Source organism: Nesoenas mayeri (assembly GCF_963082525.1).
Source record: "Nesoenas mayeri genome assembly, chromosome: 1".
In the NCBI taxonomy this organism is placed as follows: Eukaryota; Metazoa; Chordata; class Aves; order Columbiformes; family Columbidae; genus Nesoenas; species Nesoenas mayeri.
Window position 1 is genome coordinate 96,350,846 of NC_137541.1, and position 25,982 is coordinate 96,376,827.

Genomic DNA, 25,982 nt, shown 5'->3' on the forward strand with positions numbered 1-25,982 from the left:
TCATCCACTACTGAAGAGTAGGAGGCACCTTGTCATGAGTCAAATACTCTCCTATATTTTATAGGCAATCATTTATATTTTAAACATATTTTAAAACTAAGCAGACATCTATTGAATAATTTAATTTAAAAAGAGAAACACCAGCCACACCAGAGATGCGAATCAGACAAGAAATAATTCAAACAGCTCACAAATATAATTTAAAAAACATTAGGAGCTCAATGAGAAAATATTTCTTCCTGGTAAGTCAAATTATAGAGATGGAACACTTGGAAAAATTATGCATTGGAGTAGAAAGTGACAGCAATCAAGACACAGGATTTTCATTAAGTATGATTTTGTAAATATAAATCTAATCAGAGTAGATTTTTAGCATGAAAACCAAAACCAAACAAACCAACCTGCAACTTTTAAATAGTTCAGGCCAGAGAGAAAACATTTCACGCAATAATTGTTGACAGATATCACAACCACCAGACAGGAAAATACCTGAGTGCTGGAGGGTCCCACCGCACGCCTTGGGACTTTGATGTCAAAACCACTTTTGGGGTCCTTCTCCCCCCTTAGAGCTGGGTCATTGAATGGCTCATGACCCGCTTCCCAGTCACAGACCGTCTTTCTGATGGCCTGCAAAACACTGAACACAATTCATGCTACATCAGACCAGCACACATCCAAGTACACTGATGAGAACGTTTTACTTTCTTTTAAGCACTCTTCCACAAGCACAGAAACTTTGCAAGAGCATTCGGGGGCTCAGAGAAACCGAAAACTTCAAGAATGCGACATCCACGAAAAAATTGCTTCTTGCTGTTTATCAAAAAGGACAGTCCAGAGCCCTCCTCTGCCAGAAGAAAGCTGACCTCTGAAACTGGTTCACCAGTGACAGAAGCCACTTCTGAAACATTCACCTCTTGAGATCCTTAGCAAGTGCATCAAGCCATTTTGTTCTCCTAAATCACAAAACCCAGATTATTCAATCAAACCAAAGAAGATTATTAACCAAACTAAAGAGCCCAAACTAATTTGGGCTTGAAATGAAAAGAAACAGTAGAATTCATGTTTGCAGCAGAACTCCGGAACTCAGCTGGAATTTCTATAAGCAGCCTCATACTTCTAACTCCAAATACTGATCTGGATATCAGATTCTTGTCAGAAACACAATCTGCTATATCCTGTGGTGTGCTGAATGAACAAGCAAATGTGTCCTCCCAGATTCAAGCATGTACGAAAGTAATAGTTCCCTATTTCATAAAATTCCCTGGGACAAAAAGACTCTCCCTGTAAACTTGGTACTCTGGAGTAATTTGTTTCTTTTTAGCTTATGATGATATTTTTGTGGCAATCAGAGCATTTAGCAATAGCCTAATTAGCCAAAGACTAAGAACACCTCTAAGAACTTTGCAATGAAATGTGGGAGTAAACAAATGGTAAATAAGTCAAGATTAAATGCAAACAATGAGGGATAAAAAAATAAGGTCAGAAAATGCCACCAATCAGTGTGAGCAGACAGAGCACTTGGAAGAGAAGTGTAACGCTAATAAGCCAAAGGCAGCAGAAGCTGAGAAAGAAGGCAGGATGACGATAAGAAGGCAAGGATTATAAGAGGGCAAAGACAAGGCTATGGAGCGGCATGTAAACATGAGACACAAGGAAAAGAAACATTGGAATCATAAGGAAGGTGGACCGTAACACCTCTCTTCAAAATAAAAATGCCAATCTTGCTTTCAATATGACAGTACTTATATTCCCTTAAAATAAAAATAAGCTACAGGCAACGTGACTTCATGCGGTAGTTCTAAGTGGCTCAAGACAGTCTGGACTCTTACTGTAGCCATGCTGGCAGCTGTTCATTTTTTACTCCAGACTTCAGACTTCTTCAACTTCCAATACATATTTAAGCAAGCTAACTTTGAATATCAGACAGACTAGTAGGGGAGTACAGACTTGAAGAGGCAAAATTTAACAGCTCTGCAATTCTGGACCAAATTTAGTAATTTTCTGGGGAAAGAATAAAGAAGATAAAAACAAGACTGTTACCTCTGAATGACATTTTTCTTCTTTTTAATGGCTTGTCTTAATGGCTCTCTGAGTGTGACCTGGGCAAAGTCTTGAAGAGCTGCATAAATGGTGTGGCGAATGGCATGATTGAAAACACTTTCCATCCTTCCCATCAGCACTTGAAGACCTTTGATCATGGCAATCACCTGCCAAAAAAAAATAATTAAAAAGTGTATTTTTCACATTTTGTTTGCATAATTGTTCAAAAAGTCCGTTTTTAAAATACAAATAAGACAAAAAATTACAAAAGGGTAACTAACAAGTTCCCCGTGCTCCTCCTACAGACTGAATGGAGGGAAACATGCTCTTTCAGAGTCAACACAGGGCATGCTGTCTTTTTGCACTGTGTATAGAAAACGCTTATAGAGAATGATCCCCTTTGTGTAGAATTAATCTTTGGAAAATCCCTGTAAAAAAGATTTTTCTTACCTCAACCAAAGCAAACTTCTCCTCACTAGTATAATTGTATCTTGTCGCTCTTTCGTACTCTTCTGCATTGTCAGGACAATCTTTATTAGAATATTTGTCAGTTGGGTGCACTAGCTTCCATGAATACTGCAGTTCACACAGGGAGAAAAAAGATGGGGGAAAAAAAAGGCCTGAGAAACACAAAACATAGCTGGACACAAATAACATGTCTTAAGAAATACTCCAGTGCTTTCAAGAATATCTGAAAAATAATATTTGGTACTATTCTCAAAAACTGCCTAAATTCTGAAAATACTATCTAGTGGAAATGCCCAACAAGAATTTGGCAAATACATTTTTTTTTTAAAGCCAGTGATCCTGTATTCCCTCAAAAAAACCCACAATTCACACTCAGCAGGTAATGCACTTTAGGGTATTTTTTACTGAATAAACGCTAGCGTAGGCAAAAGTGTCTCCTCCACTTCAAGCACAAGAAACACAGACAGACCTCAAAGCATAACCAAAAAAAAAAAAAATCCATCACACCTACCTACAAAAAGAGGAGCTCCCAACCTCGCCAAATATTCACATATAGAATTCAAAAGACAACTGGAAAACTACAGAGTTTTGGTTTTGGTGTTTTTTTGTTGTTGGTTGGGAGTTTTTTGTTCCTTCGTTTTTGTGGGGGTTTTTGGTATGTTGTTTGGGTTTGGTTTTGTTTGTTTACTTGTTTAATAGGCTTAAAGGTGTGGGAATAGTTGTAGCATCTGTGACAATATCATCTGCACCGTATGCATTTCTCTTAAATACCGCCTTTTCAGTCATTGCAAACATAGCTCAAAATGTTCCTGAGCAGTGTCAGCCTGATCCATCAAGGTACAGCTAATGAAAAATCCTAGTCACATTCAAATACCATTTTTCTCACCATTTCAGTTCAACAAATAGTAAGGTCTGGTTGATATTATCTTTGCATAAGTGTTTGATTGTAGAACAATATAGATTTGCCTGCTATAGTAGATTAATATTTGCAGCAGTTTACCTATCACAAAAAATAGCATCACACCCTGCAACCTAAGTGCTACAGAGAGGACACTGGTGAAATTACTAAACAAAGATGAAGTATTTGGGGAGCATAAACTTCTTAAGTTAGATGGACATTTAACTTATGCTGAAAATTTTTATCTGAACATGATGCATGTAAGGGGGTTTATGGATACTGAGTGAATGCAGAAGACAAATGGAATACTCCAGATCAGAATAAATTCTCAGTAGAAGGACAGGGAGAAGTTGAACATGAACTTACATGAGAAGTACTTAAGGGAATCTACAGAAATCAGAAAGATAAAGAAATGCAGTGATAATAGGCAAAAAACCTGCAGTGGTCCTCAGAGAAAGTTTGTTCTGGAACTGGGAGGATAAAAACAGCTAAGAATGAAAGACTTTCTACAAAGAGATAATAAAATAAGAAGATCGTCACTGTGAAGAGAGGGCCTGAATATAGTAATTTGCAATGACAGAAATAAAGTGTCTGGAAGCTGAAATGACAGAAATAAAATCTGGGAGTTGCAGAGGCCAGAAATAGATGACAGCAACCTCTCTTACGAAGGAGAAAGCGAGAACAACATTTTCACCATAAAATACACAGTTGATTTAAATAGGCATAGGATAATACAGGAAAAAAACATGACTCATCTACTGGCTTTTAGAAGAGGCAGTTAAAAATACAGAAGAGAAAGAATATGGGTCCCTAGCTATGCCCACTGTGACCATGCTGGATTCACGTAGTGCTGAGGGGCACAATGCTCCCTCAGACATCAGAGGCAGAGGAGGAGCAAGTCTGGCTTCTCTCATACATACATAATCTGCTTCAATCCCTCCTAGAACATGCTTGGGTGCAGTTAAGATGTGCATCTTTTATCTAAGTTTCTGCAGCACAAGAAAAGACTCCTGTATCCCCCTCTTCAATTTCTTCTGTCTTAAGTGGTTTGCAGTTTCTTATTGGAAAAAGAACACAGTCGCTTTTCTAACTGGCATCTGGTTTTAAAATAAATTATTAAAATACAGATAAATTATTCTGCAGGTTCTTTATCTCCTCCTCCTCATCTCCTCTCAAATTTTCCTTTCCCCACATTTACGTTCCTTTTGACTAAAAGCCTAATCTAAACCCAATGGGAGCCTTTCCATTCATTTTTGTGTCTTTGGTTAAGACCTTACATGCTTGAAATTTAGTAAGTGATGACGTCTAAATGTAGCCAGTTGAAGCTGTTCCATCACCTCCTGTGTGACTGCATGCTGGTGTGGATAACTCTAACAGAATATAATTTTAAACAACGCTTAGAGGAAAATAACAAAGTCTTAGTTTGCAAAATGTACGTATCAAGAGTAACAAAAACAGCTGGTCAAGGCTCACAGGTGATCACCTACCCACTAAATACAACAGGTTGAATGTGCTGCATGATACTGTACATGCTACCGGATCGTCAAAGCAGCAGCATTACACCTGGACCCTGAGAACTTAATGAGCCTTCCCCCGAGGTTGCGGTTTGGAGGAGGAGGAGAAAAGGAGTGAAGGAAGAGGGGAATTAAGGGAACAAAATACAACACACGTTTTTCATTCCACTAAAGAAAAGCCTGTCTGACCTCACCAAGCCGGCTCTTTTTCATCTGGTTTTATTCCACAGATAACATACCACTTCCATGACGTGTGCACTCCACTGGGAGAGAAGCTGCAGGCCTTGGAGAGAGAGATCAAAGAGCTTCCGATACTCTGCATCAGTTTTTTGAGCTTCCTGTCGACCAGACCCAGTCACTACCTAGAACATTATTAAACAACAACAAAGAAACCCCAAATCCACATCAGAACACGCTGTATCCAGCATCCATAGCCAAATTTCTACATACATTTCTTTTAAGCCTTAAAACAGCATCATGTACTGACACCTGCATTAATATCAGTTTTCTCTTCCAGACACTTACAGAGTTAAAATTCACAGATTTTGGTCAAATGGAAAGCACCAGTACTCCTAATCACCAAAATATTGTTGCAGATGAATTCAAGACACTTATTATATATATGCTATAGGTTCTATATGCATATACATGTACATATACATGCATATTTAAAAAAAAAAAAAATAGCTACTCTCTTAAGTGTAACTTAAACTGCTATAAGCACCCATTTGGAGTAAGGGCTAGATGGCCTATTCCAAATGAGATGTGTCAAAAGATCTAGGATATATATCCTAGATAGATAGATATATATATATATAAGTGGAAGAATATTGCAGTCTGTATGATGCATCATTATTATTTTAGATTTACATAGTGCTAATGTCACGCAGAGACTGAGGTACTAGCCCAGCAGACAGCTTTTCTTGATTCAGGTGATCAAGCTTTGTCATTCACCTAGATAAGGTTTACTTGCTCTTCAGCTGTTTAACGAAAACTGTTAATCAGTGATGTAAAATTTGCACGAATAGCTCTAATCCCACACACCTCACTGTTGCTGTAACGAGCCAGTTCTGATATGAAACGCATATGGTCTTCTCTGATTTGGATCATCTGCTCACATATATTGTACTGGGGACTGCTGCTGGAAGACGTGCATGTCCATCTGTTTCAGACAACAACAAAAACACCTAAATCAGTTTAGGCAATAAACAGTACAACTGATATTGCAAAGAAAGAACCACGATATGAAACTTAATACAAACAAAAAAAACCAAAAGCCCAACTTCTTTATCCTCTATTTGAGGCCTTTCCTCACACCTCTACCTCTGACCCTGAACAATCCATTAGTGATGGATTGCCCTTCTGAGTTCAAACAGCACTTCTTCCAAGTATTAATTTTTTTTTCCTTTTCTGTGCTTTTTTTAAAGGCTGCTGCTATGAAACACAAACCAGCATCTCTCTTCAGGAGCATACACTTAGGTATAGGACCGAAAAGTATTGAAAAGCAAGGCAGAAGTATAGGTATAGGCTCCAAGATACATCTAGCTACCTTCAGATTGTTTTTTGTTATTCTTGCTTAACTGTGAAGAGTCCCCTACAGTATGCTCCCAACTACAAAAAAAATGGCATTACTAAATAGTATCCACATGTTATCAAGAGGGACACAAAAGACATGCTACCAAGAACGTCATGTTAAGTAGTCTCGTATTTTTAGTAGCTCAGTAGGCCCAGTGCTGTTGATTTTCTCTCAGCAACTACATGCAGGTTATATGATTTTTTTCTGCAGGAATTAAAATGCAAAGCACTACATTCTAAATTCATGTAACCGCATGGAGGGAAGGTCTTGGAGGAGCATGGAAATGTTCACTAAAACAAAGCAATAACCATAAACCATTTATGCAACAACTGGCTGCATTTTCCAGCCACCTTGCTATGCTGCACACCTAGCCAAATAAAAAAACAAAAGGAGGGGTGGACAAGCTAAGCTGCTGCTTCATATACAATATACACATGCCTATTTACCCATGCACTACTACTGCTCACCTTGCTTAGTAAAATCCTTCATTTCTTTTAAAGAAAGTTTCATATTTAAAAGAAAAAATAAAAATTAAATTAGTGTAAGATAAAGTTCATTTCCTCCAACCCAGGTGATAAGAAATGTCACAGATCCAAGAATGAGCTCAGCAGCATAGAATGGTCTTTAAACAACTCTTGTCTATTTGTGTCTATTACACGAAGTACATTAATAGTGAAACACCCACACCAAAAAGTAGACCGTAGTGAAAATCCTATTAAAATTAATTACCACAGACCCACGGGCTAATGGATGATTATGAAAATATACTCCAATGGTTGGACTTTTGCCAGCCCAGAAGCTCCCCTCTTTGTTTCCTTCTCCCCCTTACCTGGATTTATTTTCCTCGTAATGGGCACTGGTCTTAATGTATCTTGCAAGTTCAATCTGCATGTCACCAAACAGTGGGACAACCTGCAACTGCTGTACACAGGGAATAAATCAGATTAGATGAATTATTAAACACAGATCTTAGTGAAAGATAAATATTATTTACCCATATTATAGTCCAAAGTGATTTTTATTCTACTTAATTATATTTAAAATGCATGGGGAATTACCTTTAAAAACATGTATTAAGATCACATCTTAACCAACCTTAAAGAATTTGTCTATTTTGGCTAAATTTATCCTTTTCTTTGCATCCAGCTTATAGATGTTACTGACACTTCCATCCATCAGGTACAATCCAAAGCCCATAACCTGCAAAAGAAAAAAGTAAACCTCTCCACAAAAGGACTTCAGAGGTAAAAACTCCCTGCAGTAAGACTGTTCTTCATATCATTAAAAAAAAAAAAAGTAATATTTTAAAAATGCAGGGCTGAAACACCCAGCCTCCTTCAAACAGAATACATTTTCAAATACATACATTTCTGTAGTATTTTTTAGAAGTTTTACATTAACATTAGCCTGACCAGTTACCTTTAAAAGATGCGACTTGTTTGTATAAAGGTTTAGTATACAAAAAAAAATCTCACTGAAACTAGAGTTTAGCTATTTTAAGACTTTTTTTTTTCCCACTTCCGTTTTCTTAAAATTCTGTATGTGCAAACAAATCTGTAACAGAATTTTATATCTAACATCTCTGAGCAACTGCTTTTTATAGCTTTCAGCATATCTCTGAATTAGACACACATGAGCTCAAAACCAAAAAAACCTCCACCTAATTACATTTTGTTCAAGTTATTCATTAACATAAAGTTATACTTCAGTATTTACAATAGCAGGAGTGGAGCAACAGCCACTTAATGTGTTCTAAGCGCACATTTACCGAACAAAAGGCCTAAATAGTAAAGACATGTTGGACACCCCTGCAGGCAGAACGCAAATGTTCTAGAGTTTATGTATTCTTTCTGGATGCTTCCATTTGGTCCCAATAAACAGAGTTCTTCAGAAGTTAAATACTGTAGTGACTCAAAATATTTGTCATGAGGCAAATTTTCAGTCCTTACTCTATACTTTTCTTCCATTGCAAGACATGCAGCTGATAAGATCAACCACACTTGAAAGTGCCCAGCACTCTCCTACTATATGTATATATTCCAGGTAATTAAACTTACCTACTTACTAACCCTAATTTTAAGCTACTTGTTCCCTGAAACCTTTGATACACAGCCTCATCTCCAAAAGCTTTTTATACAAACTTGCCACATATCTAAAAATAAAACACAGTAGTTCCTTTCTGTTGTCATACTTTATTAAAACATATTCCCATAGAACTGGTTTCCTAGCAAGGCTGCAGTTCAATTAGTTCAACTTCAATTTATGAAAAACAAAAATGGATTAGAAACTTTCTAAGTAGATTTAGCATGCAATATAATAAAAAGACAACAGAGAGGAGGAAAAAAACCCAGAAAAATTAATAATTTGAGTTATGTGTTTCATCTGGCTCATTAATCAAAAAAAAAAAAAAGAACAAAAAAAGAAGTAATTCAGACATCTGTGTCCTGCCTGAACAATTCTTTTTAAATTTTGTACCAGAAAGAAACTCACTTTCAAAAGCATATGCTTCTCACTGGGCGTTAGATACATTTTGTTCTCATAGTAGTCCACACACAAATTTACAATATCTGCAAGCAGTTCTTCATAGCCAATAATCACCTCCAACTGCTGCTGTAAAGACTGCAAAAAACAGAAGAAAATAATATTAGTCAACTAGTTAGACTTCCTGGGAAATAAGAGTTACTATCAAACTGGAGGAATTTTATTTTAACAGTTTTGTAAAGCATTAGGTATTTTGCAAAAAGACAATTAAAGCTTACTTGTGTTATCTTGTTGTGGTTGGCGAGGAACATGGAAAGGTTCTGGGATTCTTGAATGGACTGAGGATCTGCCATTTTCCTCAGGAACTGAGCAGCTCTTTGCAAACAGAAGAAAGAAAGAAAGAAAGAAAAAAAAAAAGAAAAGAGTATTTCCCTTTGGCATGATGCTTGTAACCAAATCTGCCTCTTCTCAACAGAAACACACTCATCCCCAAATCTACCACAGGAGCTGACAGTCGTCAGCACGTCTTTAGCTGCCAGTACAACGGTGTATCACCCTCTGCTGATACACGATTGTCAACCTCCATGCACCTCCCACCTCCAAACTCCTGAACCAAGTGGAACGGGAACTTGGCAGACACAGGCATTACTTTTTTGCCACAGCTTTATACAAGTGAGTTATCCAAACTCAGGCTGTGGACTCAACAAATCAAGAGCTTGTTTCATAAAAGACAAAGGGAAGGTTTTTTTAGGAAAATAGCTCAAAAGGGGAAAGTTCACTATAAGAGAGATATGGACTTAATTTATCCCTAATTAACTGTTTTGTAATCCCAAATCCCCCACTGCACCCTAGTTAAAAGACCCAATGCAACCCAAAAGTCATTGGGTATATCCCTCAACTGATGGGGTCAGCAGTGGCTCTACAGACCCAAGCCACGCAACAACCTGGGAAAAGTCAGCCTTCCAGAAAACAGTTTGTCCACTAGAAGCACACTTACAAAGACAAAAGAAAAAAAAGGAAACCAAGCAAGTTTAAGTGGTCTACAGGCACAACAACAACTACAAAAGGCAACTACTGGTAGAGGTAGAAATTAAATCTCATGTAAGTGGAAGCAGCACAGATAAACTGGCTATTCAATGCCTGAATGGTTTTATTTATGAAAGATCACAGATGCTACAGCTGACATAAAGATCGTCTTCCCCTGCTGCCCTGACCACCATATTCAACAAAAGATACCAAATATTGCCTGGCAGCTCAAGCAAAAAATTCGGCCGCCGATATCCCACCTTCTTCCCCTCCCTGCTACACCTGCAGTCACAATGACTTTGAATGGCAAAGCTGAAATGTCTTAAGAACAAGTGCAAAAACTCTCAGCTACAAATGTCAAAAATGGATGCCAAAGATTAGGAGAGGATAGGCACAAGTGACCAGAAGGGCAGTTTCCTCTCAAAACTTAAAAAGAAAAGCTTTTTTGAGCAAAGTATATTTATTATGTTTAGCATACACCAAAAGAGAAGTATTTGACAGCTGGGCATTAAAAGGCAGAAGAAAACAGATTTACTCAACTGCCCAACTGCAGGCAGTGCATCCCTAGTTTAAAAGTAATCTGTCCCACACATGAGGGGACTACTTTGGAAGAGAAAGTTGTCAGAAAAAGGGCAACTGCTGCCATCTCGTGGGAGGCCAGTGTCCTGGCAGCAGAAACTGGGGTCCTGCTGGTCCTCGCCTCTTACCGCTTGTAGGCTGAGTGGTCGTTCTTCACACTGCACTTCATATTTTTCAGCTCATCCAATACCGCAAACATGTTGATGAACTTGCCCAGCGTGATCAGATACGCTTCAGACACAAAGTCCTTCCTCCTCTCTGCATGGCACAAGCGTCTCACCTCCCCACAAAATCGTTCGATCGCATTTCTCTAATGGGGGAAAAAAAAGAAGAAGAAGAAGAAGGGAATAAAAGCCATGATGTTTCCAGGAAAAAGGTTTCACTGTGTAGCTGGGGCTGGTCCAATGAAAAGCATCACTGAAGCAGAAAAATGTTTAAAGCATGCAAGGCTAAAAAGGCATCGGCACAGGCTTTCTAGCTCCATCTCCGTGTAACTCACTGTCAGGGATTTTTGCCACAGAGCTTGCCTGGCACAAGAGGCAAGGTTCTTCTTCAGAGATTAAAGTCATACAAGTTTTACATCCCTCTGAAATAAGTGCATCTTCCTTAGTGAGCAAATGTATAGGCACTAAAAGGTAGATTATAGGTATATTCTCTTAAAATAAAAAACTCCACAGCATGCTGTTTAACAGCAGTACATGCCAGCTCCCCAAATCATCCTGCCACATGTTTATTTGAGGGCTTATTTCCAAGCACACATCAGGGCCACCTGAGATCGGGACTGCAAGTACAAAAAAGACAGCAACTTCGAATGTAAAGAGGAATCTGTTCTGAGTTAAGAGCACTAATCTCCTTGAACAGAAGGAGACTGTTCATAGTCAGCAAGATCCGCCAGTTGGGGAAGATGACAGGAAGTATTACATTTCATTCAGTCTCCTCTTCCTGTGTGCTCCAGAGCTCGTGGGCTCTGGCTCCCTCCAAATAATGCCTGGAAGCATCCCCAGTCCATTGAACCATGCGGCAAGCTGCCAGCATGGGAGGAGAAAGAAAGACAGACAGACAGATGGCCATTCTCCAGTGCCCATGAAGCTCTGGGGGCTGGCGGGTCACAGCAACAGGGTTAGCTTGCCTCAATTATGAATTTCCACAGCAGAGTTGCATCTGCTGCTCTGCTGTCCAGACTGTGGATCCCTCACTCCTCAACAAATGGTTCCTATGCTGAGACACTTTTATGTATACAGGTGAAATACATTATATTTCTATTTCCTTTCTTCCTAAAGTGCCAGAACTGTCCCCATGTGCTACATAGGGACCATACACAATTACCTTCGACTTTATGCTGAAAGTCTTAATGGAGATTGCCAGAAGTTTTTAAGGCAGGCATTAGAAATTCTGCCCTTCTGAGAGACAATATGTTGGTGGGGTTTTTTTGTTTGGTTTGTTTGTGGTTTTGTTTGTTTTTTTCAAAATATAATGAATATACCATATCAAGCATATAAAACAGGAATATGAAAATATACTCCTACTGACAAATTTTATTTCCATTCCTTTTACCTGAAAATACATAAAATTCATCAGTTTTGTGACTTCTGGCTCCAGAACTTCCACAGTTTTCTCATAAATTTCTACTCTGTTAGGCTGCTCGTTGCACTTGACCTGTGGACAATTAAAGAGATCATTACACTTGGAACTTTTCCTGATAAGGTCTCAGAAACTAAGATCTCCAAAGTCAACTTGAGAAAATGTATTATCATCCTAAAGAAATAAACTGAAGGCATAAATTGCTGGTTTTGGTAATTCTATGCTACTATTCCAAGATTAACTGTATGCGTTAAAAAAGAAACGGAAAAAAAAACCCACTAAGATTTTTCTCTCTGTTACCTCATAGTAAATAATTTAGTTTTCAAACACCTCTGTATGGTTAGGACTATTTTCTTTCCACACTATTAAGACAGTGGCTGAAAGTCATGCACTAAAATAGGCCAAACCCAGAAATTAAAACAGATTACCTATTTTCCGCTCTAAATATTTAAACCACAGGACAAGACTTTCTTTGAGGACAAAAATAATTGCATTACAAACTCCTTATAAAGCAGGCAGGTGTGAGCTCATGGTTATAATTTTGTTCAGTTTTCTGATTCACCTTAATATTCTTCCCACCTTTGTACAACCATTCCCAGACATTTGAGGCTGCCTATGGACTTCTCACCTGTTCACAGGAGTTTAATTTGCATACAGATCAATAAAATGCTGCATAGCTCTGACATTCAGAAAATTACTACCTAGGATGTCTAGAAACTTTAATGTTTAACCTGAATTATAATTATTACACGCTATGCCACCTGCTAAACCTGTTCTGAACTTAAGTATTAAGTTGGGGGGGTCCATTCTCTCGAATGAAATTAATTAAATGTTTACCTCTAACAGACATGACAATCAAAGATTTTCCTTCTAGAGCACATTACCCCTATACCGCCCTTGAGTCAATCAGTAAGATTAACACAAAGGAGAGACCAACTGGTCTTCAGGTGCTAGAAGACACTATGGCACACTCAGCTTGCCTATAGAGGAGTCAAAGTAGACTACATTTCGTAGATTCTTGATAAAGCTACACCCATGCAACTATGTACCAAAACAAGAAGGAAGTTCACAAGATGCATGAGAGTTTAGTTTTCATCCTTTACCTGAGGAATGGCTCTTGAGCAGCTTCTCCATGTGTATAACATGATCGCATATTCCTGACCCTCTTCTAGCATTTCATTCTGTAAGAAAGCCACCCAGCGTAATTAGGCATTGTAATCAAAAGGGTTAAATCCACTTGTCTTCCATCATTCCAAAACCTTGCCCAAACAAACCTGTTTCTTTTATCATAATGTACATGTACAGACACAAATTTATTTCAAGCTGAATGAATGATACATCATACAGTAGGTATGTAAAATCATATTACCATAATTCATAGGCTAAGCTGACATAGTACATGAATTAGAGCTGACCAGCTACTGATGTCCAGCTTGCCTATAATATAATCCAACAGCTCACATAAACCTCATTCTTTCTCAGTCATCTGTTTTAGTGCCCAACGTAATTCTGAGAGAATTCACATCATCATACCATGGAACAACCTACCAGATCACTAAGCAAAAACGATAGCAATTACGCCTACCTAATGAAAAAAATTATTATCTCCCCAGTTCAGATTGGTTTTTGTGTTGTGCTTTCTTCCCCAAACTAAAGACACTGTGATCTATTAAAAAATGCTAATCTGAAGGGGTAGGGGAGGTATTTGTTTTCTTTTTAAACTCTGATACTGCAGGTAGAATGATCAAGAATGAAGGAGTCAGCACATGCAGAACAATTTCCTTTTTTCCTTGTCCAAGGAGAGGGCTTCCAACATCTAAACAATCAAAAGAGGTTAAGGAGTGTCCGGATAATTTTAAGAAGAGATTGGTGTAAATTTACATAATTTTCAGTAGCATGTAATCAGGTGCTTAATCTGCCTATTCCACTATTTGTTAATTGGTTTATAGAATTGCATGACATTATATTACTCCTCATTTTCCAAGAATGTCATGAAATGACAAGTTCAGTATAGACCAGTGTTTGCAGCCTGCAATTTCTTTTGTATCAAAAAAAAAACCAACACAGGTACACCATCAGCAGAGATGGATGGAGTTACTGGTATGAAGTCTCACGTTATATTGTGGGACTGTTAAAAAACAGAGAACATCTTACACAAAAGCATACCAATACACCACTAACATCCACGCTCCACAATGAGGAAGCCAACAAAAGACCTTCAACACCACTAAACTGACAGAGAAGTAGTGGATATTTGGGAGGATGGAAGGTAATTTTTCACTCAAGTTACAGCAGCTACTTGTCAATACAACCAACTCACCCCAGAATACTGGAAAAATGCATAACGAACGCAAGAAACTTTTGAGCAACATTGGCTGATCAAGGAGAAAGATCATTTTAAAATTATCAAGAAGTGCATGTGTGAAAAAAAGATGAGCCATGTATTTTTTTCATCTCACAGCCTCATAGAAGTGTTGTAGGTCACCTCGCTTGTGGTTTTCTGTGACCACAATTTTATAATGAAATGCAAGACGACATGTTCCTCTCCTTTTATTTCAAGTTAACATAAAAGTATATATCTGAAGATGTTCACCATGAAGATACTTACCATGCTAGAATGGACTGTGGCTTGCTCAATGTATCTTGCAATGCCAGTGACAAATGCATTTCTGTCTTCAAAATTAGTGTTGAAGTTTGGCTGCAGAGAAAGTAAATGCAGAATTTAATCCTTGGTAGGGAAAAGAATATTTATACATATTGCAAATATAAACACACTTTGGTTTTTTGTTTGGTTGGTTTGGTTTTGTGTTTGTGGTTTGGTTTTGTTGTGTTGGGGGTTTTTGTTTGTTTTGGGGTTGGTTTTTTTTGTTGGTTTGTGCTTTGTTTTAAATAGCATACACTCTTTTTCTTAACAGCAATGGGAAATGAAAAAAATCTTTTTCCTATAATAACAACACACCTGGTAAAGCAGAGATGATGGCGGAGGTTCAATACATGGTTGCTGGTCTGGCAATGGTAATTCTTCCAAGAGATCCACGTTGGACAAGGCATCCTCCAGCGTTACTTGTGCAGTCATTTTGCACCTGGTTAAAAAATACATACATACCTATAAATATGTACACACATACACACAGCTTTTTATATCACATACACTGAAAACAAATTAGTAATATAAAGAGCAGGGAACTACTCATGTTGTTGGAAATGTACAGTTTCCCTACAACCCTAACAGAAGAGAAACAGTCAAACTGAAACCCAGTTTTTTTTTAGTATACAAGTTTAAAAAAGACTTTTAGGACTAACATCCTCCTCCTTGCTTTTATGAGTTGAGAAATGTTTCTCCACCCCCACGGCTGTACACCAGAAATACACAAAAATAGAGGAAAGGATTATGACCTTTAATGCATTGTAAAAAAAAGGAACACTTCTCTTGTTAAATTAGAAGAAAAGGTATTCTGGGGTTTGCTTCAGTCACAATAAAGACAGAAAAATTCTGTAACAAGTGCAGGCATAAAACTTTCCTGTAAGGTTTCAGTTTTGAGCTGACGAGTTTTCAAACCCTTATACACAGATACCACTACTAACCCATCTTCAGGAGACCTGGCTGTCACAAGGTGCCAGCGGTCTCTAGTGTTTCACATCCTAGGACATCCAGATCTGCTTCGAGGGGTTAGTGACAGAGAGGAACAAAACCCCTCAGGGTCACGGCAGTCTCCCTACACCTGTGACTGCTGCCACTGCGTGGGGGTTTGAACAGCAACAAGAAGAAATTTTGGGAAGAAAGCATGGGGTGGAACAACTCAATCATCCACTTTTCTATAATCTACTCATTCTCCTCGGTGGAGTAAAAAATTCCTCATTTTTAAGGTAAGACCTCTAATCAAGCTGTCTCTTCTTCTGCAGGGCTTTGCAAGTTACTTTCCCCACCTGTACCAGAACACGACCGCACACCCAATGTGCAAGCAGTGGCTGAACCTGCTCTCAGCTCTAACCAGGGGGCCAGGAACACCGAGCACCTGTGCCCCAAAGCTGCAGGGCCCTGCCTGGCACCCAGCACCCCCACGGAGTCCCACCAGGAGCAGAACAAGCAGATCCTGCTACAGTTTTGCCACAAGCTCACCGCGCAAGAGATGGGACGGGCTGGCTGTCCCACTGCTCCCTGCACTTTCAGTGCGACGGCAGAAAAACCTCCTCACTTTCTCTTACCTAATCATGGTTTCCTGAGGAAAACCTCATGGAAACAGCAGCTTTACCTCCAAGGAAGTGCTCAGCAGGAAATAATAATAATAAAAAAAACACCACACAAAAAATCCCAACACACACACCCAAAGCCAAGGGAAGGAAGGAACCAGCCAGAATCAACCAACCTACCTGCCTTCAGAGACCAGCTCCACGCCCCAAGCCATAGCCGCAGAGCTAAGTAACATACCCCGTTACAGAGAGAGCTCGCCAACAGCCTTAAAAAAACACCATCGGAAAAGTCCAGAGGCCTTTTGCTTCTTGAAACCCCAGCCCAAACCTTGCTTCAAGCCTGAGAGTGCGAGTTTTTTGTTAAAATAAATAAATAAACAAATGCCCACGTTGTGCAATTTGTGATTCCTGCCAAAAGACGAGGAAGGACTGGACTGACAGGAGTGCTGTCTGGCAGACCTGTGCTGGGATGCTTGCCCAACACCTGCCTACACCCAGCTCAAGCTCCATCACATGAACCGCAGTTAAATTAGAGACCGGTAAAACCCACGGCCTCCTCCGTTTGATAAATAAACAAATGCCAAAAAGTCCTGTGAGGAGGAGGTCAGACTCTCAACAGTTTTACCCTAGAGGGAACAGAAGAGAGCTGCCAAGAAGTCAGAGCATTTCGAATAAACAATATTTTTATTTTTTGGCCTGAGTATCTATAAATCAAACTGTAGCTAAAAAAGAAAACACAACATTTTACTTAGGTTCGTTTAACTGAGAGGCTCCTTCCAACTTGAAAGTTCTCCTCCTCGCAGCCTGCTCTCCCCCGCTGCACCACAGGAGAGGAAAACACACACAAAACACGGGCTCCAAGCAAGCACAGCCAGGGGCACGTGATAGAAAACTGCTCCACCTGCACTCCAAAAACACAGCGGAAAATGGTTGCCTGTTCTGCGCCAAAAATTACTGCTCTTAATAAGTCCACTCATAGGGGAGCTGTCATTTAATGAAAGAAAAGTATCAACACCCTCTCCCCAGTCCTCACATCTTCCTTCTCTTCCCAAAACAAGGTCCATTGATGACCTGGGTCTCTGCTGCAGGAGAGAGCCAGGCAGCCACAAAAGCTCCTGGCTGGTGTTTCTTCAGCACTATAAACAAATATCCTGAAAACGTGGCCCTTAATCCCCCTGTGTGCTATTTTAGAAAGCACACCTGCAAGGCTTTGAGCCTCAATATTTATGATTGCACAGGAGTGATGCTCTACTATCAGCTTTCTATTCTCAGACTATCGGGCTATCTCTAGATTTGTTTGGTTTTAATACTGGGAAGAAATTTAAAAATAGAAAACAAAACATAAGCGAAAGCAAAATGCCATCTCACTTATGCTGCCACCTATTTCATAGCACACATCTGGGAAATCCTTGTGCCAGAGCCACAATTTTCCAAGCCCTTTGGCACGATTTCCCAAAGACAGATCAGCATTTTTTGAACTGGGAAAACATAAGCAATCAGGTGGAGACAAAAGTTTTTGTGTTTTAAGGTCGCTCACTCACAGCTCCACTGTGTAGTTTTGCCAAAATGTATCCACATGCCTAAGAGTTTTGTTGGCCATGTTCAACGCTCCTGCCCTCTGGCTTTTTTATTTGAGTACCTAGTGAGATGTGAAAGAGGAAGCAGCTCCTTCCTGCCCAGCTTCAACACATTTGCAAACACTGCAAGGTCACGATTCACCCTTCAGGCCAGACATGAGGAAGAAATTTTTTACAGTGAGGGCAGTGAAACACTGGCCCAGGTTTCACAGAGAAGTGGTAGATGCCCCATCCCTGGACACATTCCAGGCCAGGCTGGACAGGGCTCTGAGCAACCTGATCTAGCTGAAGATGTCCCTGCTCAGTGCAGGGGGTTGGACTGGATAACTTTTGAAGATCCCTTCCAACCCAAAACACTCTATGATTCTGTGATAAAGGCATGGTCACTGTGGTTGAGAAATTAGCCACCGGTAGCTAGGAGGAACTGGGGCTGGCTCTGCATTGCAGAACTCGTTTCGGCAAACCCAAATGCAGCGCGTCTCCTGAGGGTGAGTGGGACGTGAAGTCGGCGAGGGTCGGATGCTCCATCACTCGGGCTTTCCCAAGGGCTCTGCGCTCCAGGTCGCACCAGCCGCCTTGTGAGCCTTTCACTTGCGCTTCTTTAGTGCGTGTTATTGAAGAGACACCATCGCAGCCTCTTGCTGAGACCAGCCTGCAGCAACAGGCCCGGCTGCCAGCAGGCTCTTCTGAGGACACCGGCTTCCTCCTCCCTACCTGAACCTCTGCACGTGCACAGCTGGACAGACCGCCATTGAGGCATATTTGGTACAGGGGACACACTCGCCCTGTCAGGCAGGAGACAATGTCCCACAGTCTGGTGACACCATCACAAGCTGATTGCCGTCTCCTTACCTGATGTGGAAGCCCTGGGACCAGGAGAGAAAATATTTCCTTCAAGTTCAAGGGGTTTTTTCCTCTTTCTTTTTTGCTGTTGTTGTTAATAAAACCAGCTGTAAATGACAGTGGCTGTTTCTAATGTACAATGATGGAAGGCTGGCAAAACCAGAATTCTTTTTCCTTCCTAAGTCTCAGAAAAATTAATTTAAGAAAACTAAAAATCCCAAGACACAAAATTTGATAGTTTTGCTTCCTTAAGAGTCTTTAACTATGAGTTCTTACAGGTGAAATCACTGGGCAGGAGAGGTAATACTTTAACAGACTCTTTTTTTGGCAGAGAACATAAGAAACTTCAAAGATCTACCTACAAAATTCAGAAGCTGCAGTCTGATTAGGCGTTTCCCTAAATGAGAACAGATTAAAATGCTGTAGTCATACTGATAGCTGTAGTTATACTAGTAAACTTACCCAAGCTGTGAGAATTACTTTCTTACTAAATTCCTACAATATTGTGCTTTCACCTTTGTACCTACCTGAGATTTTTCAGGATAGAAGACGTGTAATAATTATTTCTGAAATAATCCTCTTTTTATCTTTGTATTGGGACCCATCATTACAGCAGTAACGTCAAAATGCACTCCAAGAACACATTTTCATGGACATAACTTAATGAAAAACCATTTATCATCTGACATCCTCTCTCCCGCAGAAAGAATGCATACACTGGTTTTGCTAAATTTCAGTGTTTGATGAGCGTACCCAGCTTTCTAAGCAGGAGACGACAGCATTTGTGCTGATTTTCATCTCCTTTTTCTGGATTTCAAAGCAAGAAAGTCACTGTCTCCTGCATAGGCAAGCTTCAGCTTTGCAGTGCCAAGTCCCACCGTGTCCAAGGATCAGAGGTATCAATCACAGGGTTTTAGGGAACCTTTAAGTCCGTTATTGCAAGGCCAGTGACTAGCTTAAATTAAGATATTCTTCTTTTTCCTCAGTTGTAAAGGAGATGAGCCCTGGTTGGACCTGATTTGCTCAGAAAATCTTGTGCCACAGAGAACCTCACTGAGCCACCTCATCACATTCTGTCCACAACAAAACAAAAAAAGGCAGCAGACCTTGAAGTCCCTTTAGTATTCTTTACATTTTGATTTAACTTCAGAGCTGGCTTATCACCAAAACACATTCAGACAAGAGATTTGCCAATTTTTTTTAAATGTCATAGTTCTGTACTCTTGTTCACAGCCATGCAATTGTGTGGTAGGCAGTGACCTGCTCACAGCATTGCTCTGGTATTCAGAGGACATGAGTGTCAATCCTTATAGAGGCACTGTCTCCACATCTCCATCATTACAGAATAATGCTGAAGTCTTTGCAAAATATCTATATTCTTAATTCCAAGCATATCAGAAAACAGCCAGGATGCTTCTCTCAGCCTCATGCTTTCAGGTCTCATGAAGCTCCAGACTATCCAGAAAAAAATATGATTAGGAACAAATTATGGTGAAAAGTCTTTTGGATGAAAAAATAGAAAATTGACAAGAAGAAATACTAAAAAAAAACCCAAAAGGTAAAGGACTGAGAAAGCAGAGAGTACAGAAAAGAGCCTTAACTTCGGAATCACTGTGAGAGAGAAGATTGCTGCTTTCAAGCTGAAAGTTGAAAAGAATCCCCAAAATTCTAGAGCCTTAAGTAGTTATTAATAAAACTTTGAGGTTCTAAGATTTCTTACAGTGACGGAGTTAAGCAGACCACATTATTTATCAAAGATAAGATCAAAAGACAACTCAGGCACTCAGTCTATAAAAAGCTAAAACAGGAAAATGATGGTTGATGACAGGAGATAGTTCCTACATGTGTTTAGCAACAGTGCACACAATCCAACAGATCTAACTCGTATCTAGCAACCAAGTTAAAAAAAATAAATACGGGTAAAGCAAACGAACTTAGGTAACTGCAGGCTTCTTGAGATCTTATTAGAAATGCTGAAATTACCACGCAGTTCCTCTTTAGGCTCTGTCATAATCATTTGGCCAAGACTTCCCCAGAAACAGCCCCTAATGGCCTTAAGAATCTATCCAGTTGAGCTTTAAAAAGACATCAATTCCCAACATAAAAAGTTCAACCTCAGATAATTGGGTTTGATGGTATCTGCTTACAGAAGAAAAATAAAAGCCCTTCACCACAAAAATTATCAGATTAAATATATGGCTATGTCAGACAAGATCAGGTGATTATGAGGATGGTATCGTGTTATCACAAGACATTTAAAAAGAAAAAATCAAAAGATAGATTACCGTCAAAATATATAGAGAAAGAATGGGAAGTAATTGCTTGGAGAGGTACAAGTACACATGCTATTTAAATTCTTTGCAAACTGGCATTATCCCCTGGACTAAGACTGTGAAGTGACCATTCCCACAGAAAACAAATAGTATAATTCAGTTCTTTGGTAAACAAACAAATCAAAACAAAGCAAAAAGTAGAGAGTATCAAGCTACAGTGAAAGTAACTTTTCTTCAGACGACACCAATTTAGACTATCACACAGCACTCACAGGCAGTCACTTCATTGCAATCCCGGCTCTGCCTTTGGGAAAAAGAAGTAACAATGTTAATCCTCCCTAAATTGAGCAAAAAATAATTAAATCCTAAGTCCCATAGCCAATGGACGTTTTTTTCCTTTGCATCACTCAATAATTCGACACATTGGGAACACCTGGGCACCCTCACCTTGAAATCTGTAAGGATTTATCCTCACGCAACCATCAGAGCGAAAATCCAGCAAGGCAGGGTTGGAACAGGTAGCGATCTATACACAGTGACAACTTCCAGGTGGCTTTTTGCCACCAGCTTCTTATAGCACATCTTTTGCCACGCTGCTGCATACCAGAAAGATTAGGTGATGGATATAACCAAGTCTATTGCTACCACATGATCGCTTCGTGCCCTGGAAGGTAAACTTCCATGGAAAACAAAAGAAGGGTTTAGCTGATAGCAGGGCAAGGGAAAGGTCTGAGGAGTGAACAGAAAATGCTATGGAGACGGAACCTTTCTCCAGCACTGATACAACACATGGAGGCCCAGCAGCCAACCTCACCACCCAGGGAACTCGAGCTGATCAGGTGAGCAAAGGGTCATCTCATTTAGGCAATAGCTCAGCTGTTCATGAAGGGTAAATTCCTTTATCGTTAACCTCAGATTAAAAAAAAAAAAAAAAAAAAAAGGCATGAAAGAGACAACAATGTAAAGATTCTGTGCTTTTTTTTCAGCTTAACTTCAACTGAATTACCAGAACATCCCAAATATTCTAAGAGTAAAATGAGTGCCTTTACTCAGTTGTGTCCTTATGGTGCCCTGGCATGAAGGGCTGCAGCAAGCTAGTAGAGGCAAATGAAAAAGTGATGGATGAAATAACTTTACTCATTCACCCCACTTTTCAGATGGATTCTGAAAACAGGTGCTGAAAAGTAAAGTACCTTCCACCTGCTCTTGAACGAATCGTCAGCTGCCCCAGCTGTCCCCATGGCAGCACCCACAGAGCAAACCCCTCCTGAGGTCCTGTCCTCTTCAGAGCAGCCCACCTACCACTGCTCTCTCTTTTGACAGACCCTTTCCCTGCTGTGCTGGCTTGACTGAAAATGAGTTAGTTTTCTTCATGCAGTTAGAAACCTTTCTTTTTCATAACTAGCACGGTCATTATTTGGACTTAGTTTGAGAACAAGATGTAACACCCCAGCACAGAGTTTTTAATTGCTCTGGTCTGAGAGCCAAGGACATTTTTGAGCATTCTGTCCCCAGGAGTGAGACATCAAGAAAAGGGGACATAGGCAGGGGAGACCTTGACAAGCAGACTGATCAGTAAGAGTACTCCATCCCAGTAGCATCATGCTAGTTATTTAAGGAGAGTCGGGATCTTCCAGCCACTCTCTCGCATTCTCTTCGCTTTCAGAGACCTGTTCAGGGGAGTTCTGTTCAGGATTTTCTTTAGATCGGCCTCTGGGCCTTTTCTGCCTTTTTTTCTCTCCCCGAGATCAGCTGTTGGGACCAGGTGCTGCTTCCTGGGACTGGCTGCTGAGTGCAAGGAATTGCACTGAGTACCTTTTATATTCTATTTCTATTTTATATATCTATTCAGTAGTAGTGTATTAGTATTGTGTTATTTTATTAAACTGTGTTTATCTCAATCCAAGTTTCTCCCTTCCCTTTTGATTCTCTTCCCTACCTGGGGCTGGTAGGGGGGAGTGAGTGAGTGGCTATCATGGTTGTATCGCTAGTTCAAGTTAAATCATGGCATCTCCCTGCCCCAAACGCACACACCACCACCTCTGGAGGCATTTGACAAGACAGGTGGGAAGAGCTAAATGGGCAAAGAGTTGAGCCATGTTTAATCTCGGGGCGAGAAGAGTCAAAGCAGCAGCAACTCTGGTCATTCTGCCACTGTAATGAACCAACAGCAATAAGGCCCACAGGGAAATGCAAGAGCCCAAGTGCTTATCCTGGAACAAAGCGAAAAAACAAAGTCATAATTCAGATGCAAAAGAGCAACGAAATTATCACAAACTCTTCATTTTTACAAGTTGTACAAGTTAGACCACAGGGACTCCTTTACTTCACCATTCTTGGACACCAGTATCTTAAATATAAACCTCAAAGAACAAAATAAAGAAATTCTCCAAAGTTTATCTTTTCAGTCATTTAAACACAAGCTGCAAGAAAACTTAGAGTTTAAACGAAGCATGAATCCATTCAAAATGCAGACTGTTACACTTCAAACACCTGAAACAGTTCAGGAAAAACATATCCTTTGGCCATCACAACTCCAGGGCAAGTTCCCACCACTCCACAGGAGAGGCTGGGGCCCCCAGTCACAAAAGGCTGGATCAGCAGGTTGGGACTGCAGCTGGCATCCACGTGCTACACACACCAAGCTCTGAGCTGGGATCAGCAAAGCCTGACCCACTCGAGTACAGTTTCTCTCTCTTTCTCCACTGGAAAAAGGCCCAGTTTTGGGCCCCTCACTACAAGAAAGACATTGAGGTGCTGGAGAGAGTTCAGGGAAGGGCAGCGAAGCTGGTGAGGGGTCTGGAGCACAAGTCTGATGAGGAGCAGCTGAGGGAACTGGGGCTGTTCAGCCTGGAGAAAAGGAGGCTAAGGAGAAACCTTATCTCTGTCTACAACTACCTGAAAGGAGGCTGTAGCATGGAGGGTGTTGGTCTCTTCTCCCAAGTAGCAAGTGATAGGACAAGAGGAAATGGCCAGAAGTTGCACCACAGAAAGTTTAGATTGGATATTTGGATAGTAGGAAAAATTTCTTCACGGAGTCAGGCATTGGAACAGGCTGCCCAGGGAAGTGGGCACCCTGGAAGTGTTTAAAAGACATGTAGATGAGGTTCTCAGGGACATGTTTTAGTGACAGTGTTTGGTTAACGGTTGGACTTGATGATCTTAAGGGTCTTCTTCCAACCAAAATGATTCTATGAAAAAAAGCTGCCACAGCATGTTCAGGGATGGGGCAGCGCAAGTGCATGAGTGGGGCAAGAAGAGGTGCTGCAGCACACCCCATCTGCTGCTGCTGCACAGAATGGGCCACAGCTGCACCCAGTACTATCTGAGCTCCTGACGCCAGCATAACTCCCTCACCAATAAAACACATGCAAATACTACTGTGAGAATACACCCCAAGAAATCAGAGGTGGCTTGAGACATTTGAAGAATTGTTTTTGGTTAAGACCATGCTCTACATAACCCCAAAAGATCTCAAACATTAACATTTGTAAGTGAAAAAATTACTAGTTCTTCAAATAACTGGTGAGGACTCATGCCAAGGGGTGAGATAATTAAGGTGGAGTTTAAACAACTACCAAAAAAATGCTGGATTACAGAAGTTCTAGAAAATATTATGACTTTGCAGATAAGAGCACTGTTTCATTTGACTGAAAAGAGGTGTTTTGAAGGGACAGCCCATGACATTTTGGAGTCCACTGGACACATTTTTTCATCTTCTTTTAAACAGATGCATTTGATCCCCAAATGTTTGTACATGTTCCCAGGCTCAAAATAAAACAAAGAGGAAGTCTGTGTGCACTTTAAACAGCACTTCCTTTGACATTGCCCCTTTTCTTTCTTAAGTCTGCAAATGCATGTTTGAATCTTAAATTAAAATAAAATCTCAGGTCTGGCTTGTATACCACAAATTAAAATTGTACAACCCATGAATCAAAACATGTATCTACCTGAGTTGTTTTGCTTTTTAAAAATAGGCATAAATAAATCAAAGCTTACCCTGCTTTACAGGACAGGATAGCATGGCAGAAAACAGGAAAATTCTATATACAGCAGTTAAAGAAAAGGGAGCATATCCTTCAAAAAGGAGAAACAAAGGCATTCAGCAGTCCATGCACAGAAGGAGAGAGATTAAAATAGGGATAAATCTAAAAAGATGACTGAATGGCCTGTTAAACTGAGGTCTATGAGACCAACCTCAGTGGACTCCACAGGAACTAATGACAACATTCCCATAAGAATAGGTTTGGTCTACACTGCAGCAGAAGTTTTATCCCTATAGCAACAAAACATTTTCAGGCTCCTTCTGTTTCATTGTATCGTTCTTCTATGCTACTGGCTTGCAGAAAATCAATTAAATCATTTTTCTATGACGAAAAGTTGATTCTATAATCTGTGTAATACTCCTACCCAAGTTAAACTGTGAGACTGATCACAAAGGGCCCTTGTGAAGGGGCTAACAAAAGGAATGGATTTTCTCTTCCAAGAACAGCATAGTGATTACTGTAATATTAATTTTCTTTCCAACCTCCAAAATCTCTCTCGAAAATTCCCTTTTAGTTCTATTTTAATTAAACTTCAAAAGCCTCAGCTGTTCAGCTGTATACCTTTCAATTCAGAATGAGCAGAAAACATTTTAATAGACTGGTAACTGAAGCATTGGAGAGAACAGCAACGCCCTGGATCTTCTTGGTTTGAATGCTCATTTTCTGTGCTCTGGACAGCACAATCTGCCTTTTTGCCAAGGGGATCAGCTAAGATGTTCCTTTCGGGACTGGAGCTCCTCTTTGTTTCTAAGCAACAGATTTGCATAAGCTGAAGGAGCGAAGAAAAATGCTTTTCACATCATTTACTGGCCTGCCTGATTAAAGTAAAAGACAGAAGAAAGCAAACAGCAGCTGACAGTCCTTTGTGTAACCTATTTGACATACTGTT

The 25,982-nt window shown here is 40.0% G+C and overlaps 1 protein-coding gene across 1 annotated transcript in view; it reads right to left on the reverse strand.

Moving 5' to 3' along the window:
- CYFIP1 (cytoplasmic FMR1 interacting protein 1) overlaps window positions 1-25,982 on the reverse strand; it is a 79,571-nt gene that overhangs the window by 43,670 nt on the left and 9,919 nt on the right. The window contains exons 2-15 of the mRNA XM_080361527.1: window positions 15,123-15,246; window positions 14,772-14,861; window positions 13,267-13,344; window positions 12,137-12,238; window positions 10,711-10,892; window positions 9,256-9,352; window positions 8,987-9,115; window positions 7,592-7,696; window positions 7,326-7,417; window positions 5,965-6,082; window positions 5,160-5,282; window positions 2,491-2,616; window positions 2,041-2,207; window positions 490-637 (exon numbers count right to left, since the gene is read on the reverse strand). Coding sequence (XP_080217653.1) covers window positions 490-637; window positions 2,041-2,207; window positions 2,491-2,616; window positions 5,160-5,282; window positions 5,965-6,082; window positions 7,326-7,417; window positions 7,592-7,696; window positions 8,987-9,115; window positions 9,256-9,352; window positions 10,711-10,892; window positions 12,137-12,238; window positions 13,267-13,344; window positions 14,772-14,861; window positions 15,123-15,239 — 1,674 coding nt within the window. The 5' untranslated portion in view covers window positions 15,240-15,246. The remainder of the gene's footprint in view (window positions 1-489; window positions 638-2,040; window positions 2,208-2,490; window positions 2,617-5,159; window positions 5,283-5,964; window positions 6,083-7,325; window positions 7,418-7,591; window positions 7,697-8,986; window positions 9,116-9,255; window positions 9,353-10,710; window positions 10,893-12,136; window positions 12,239-13,266; window positions 13,345-14,771; window positions 14,862-15,122; window positions 15,247-25,982) is intronic.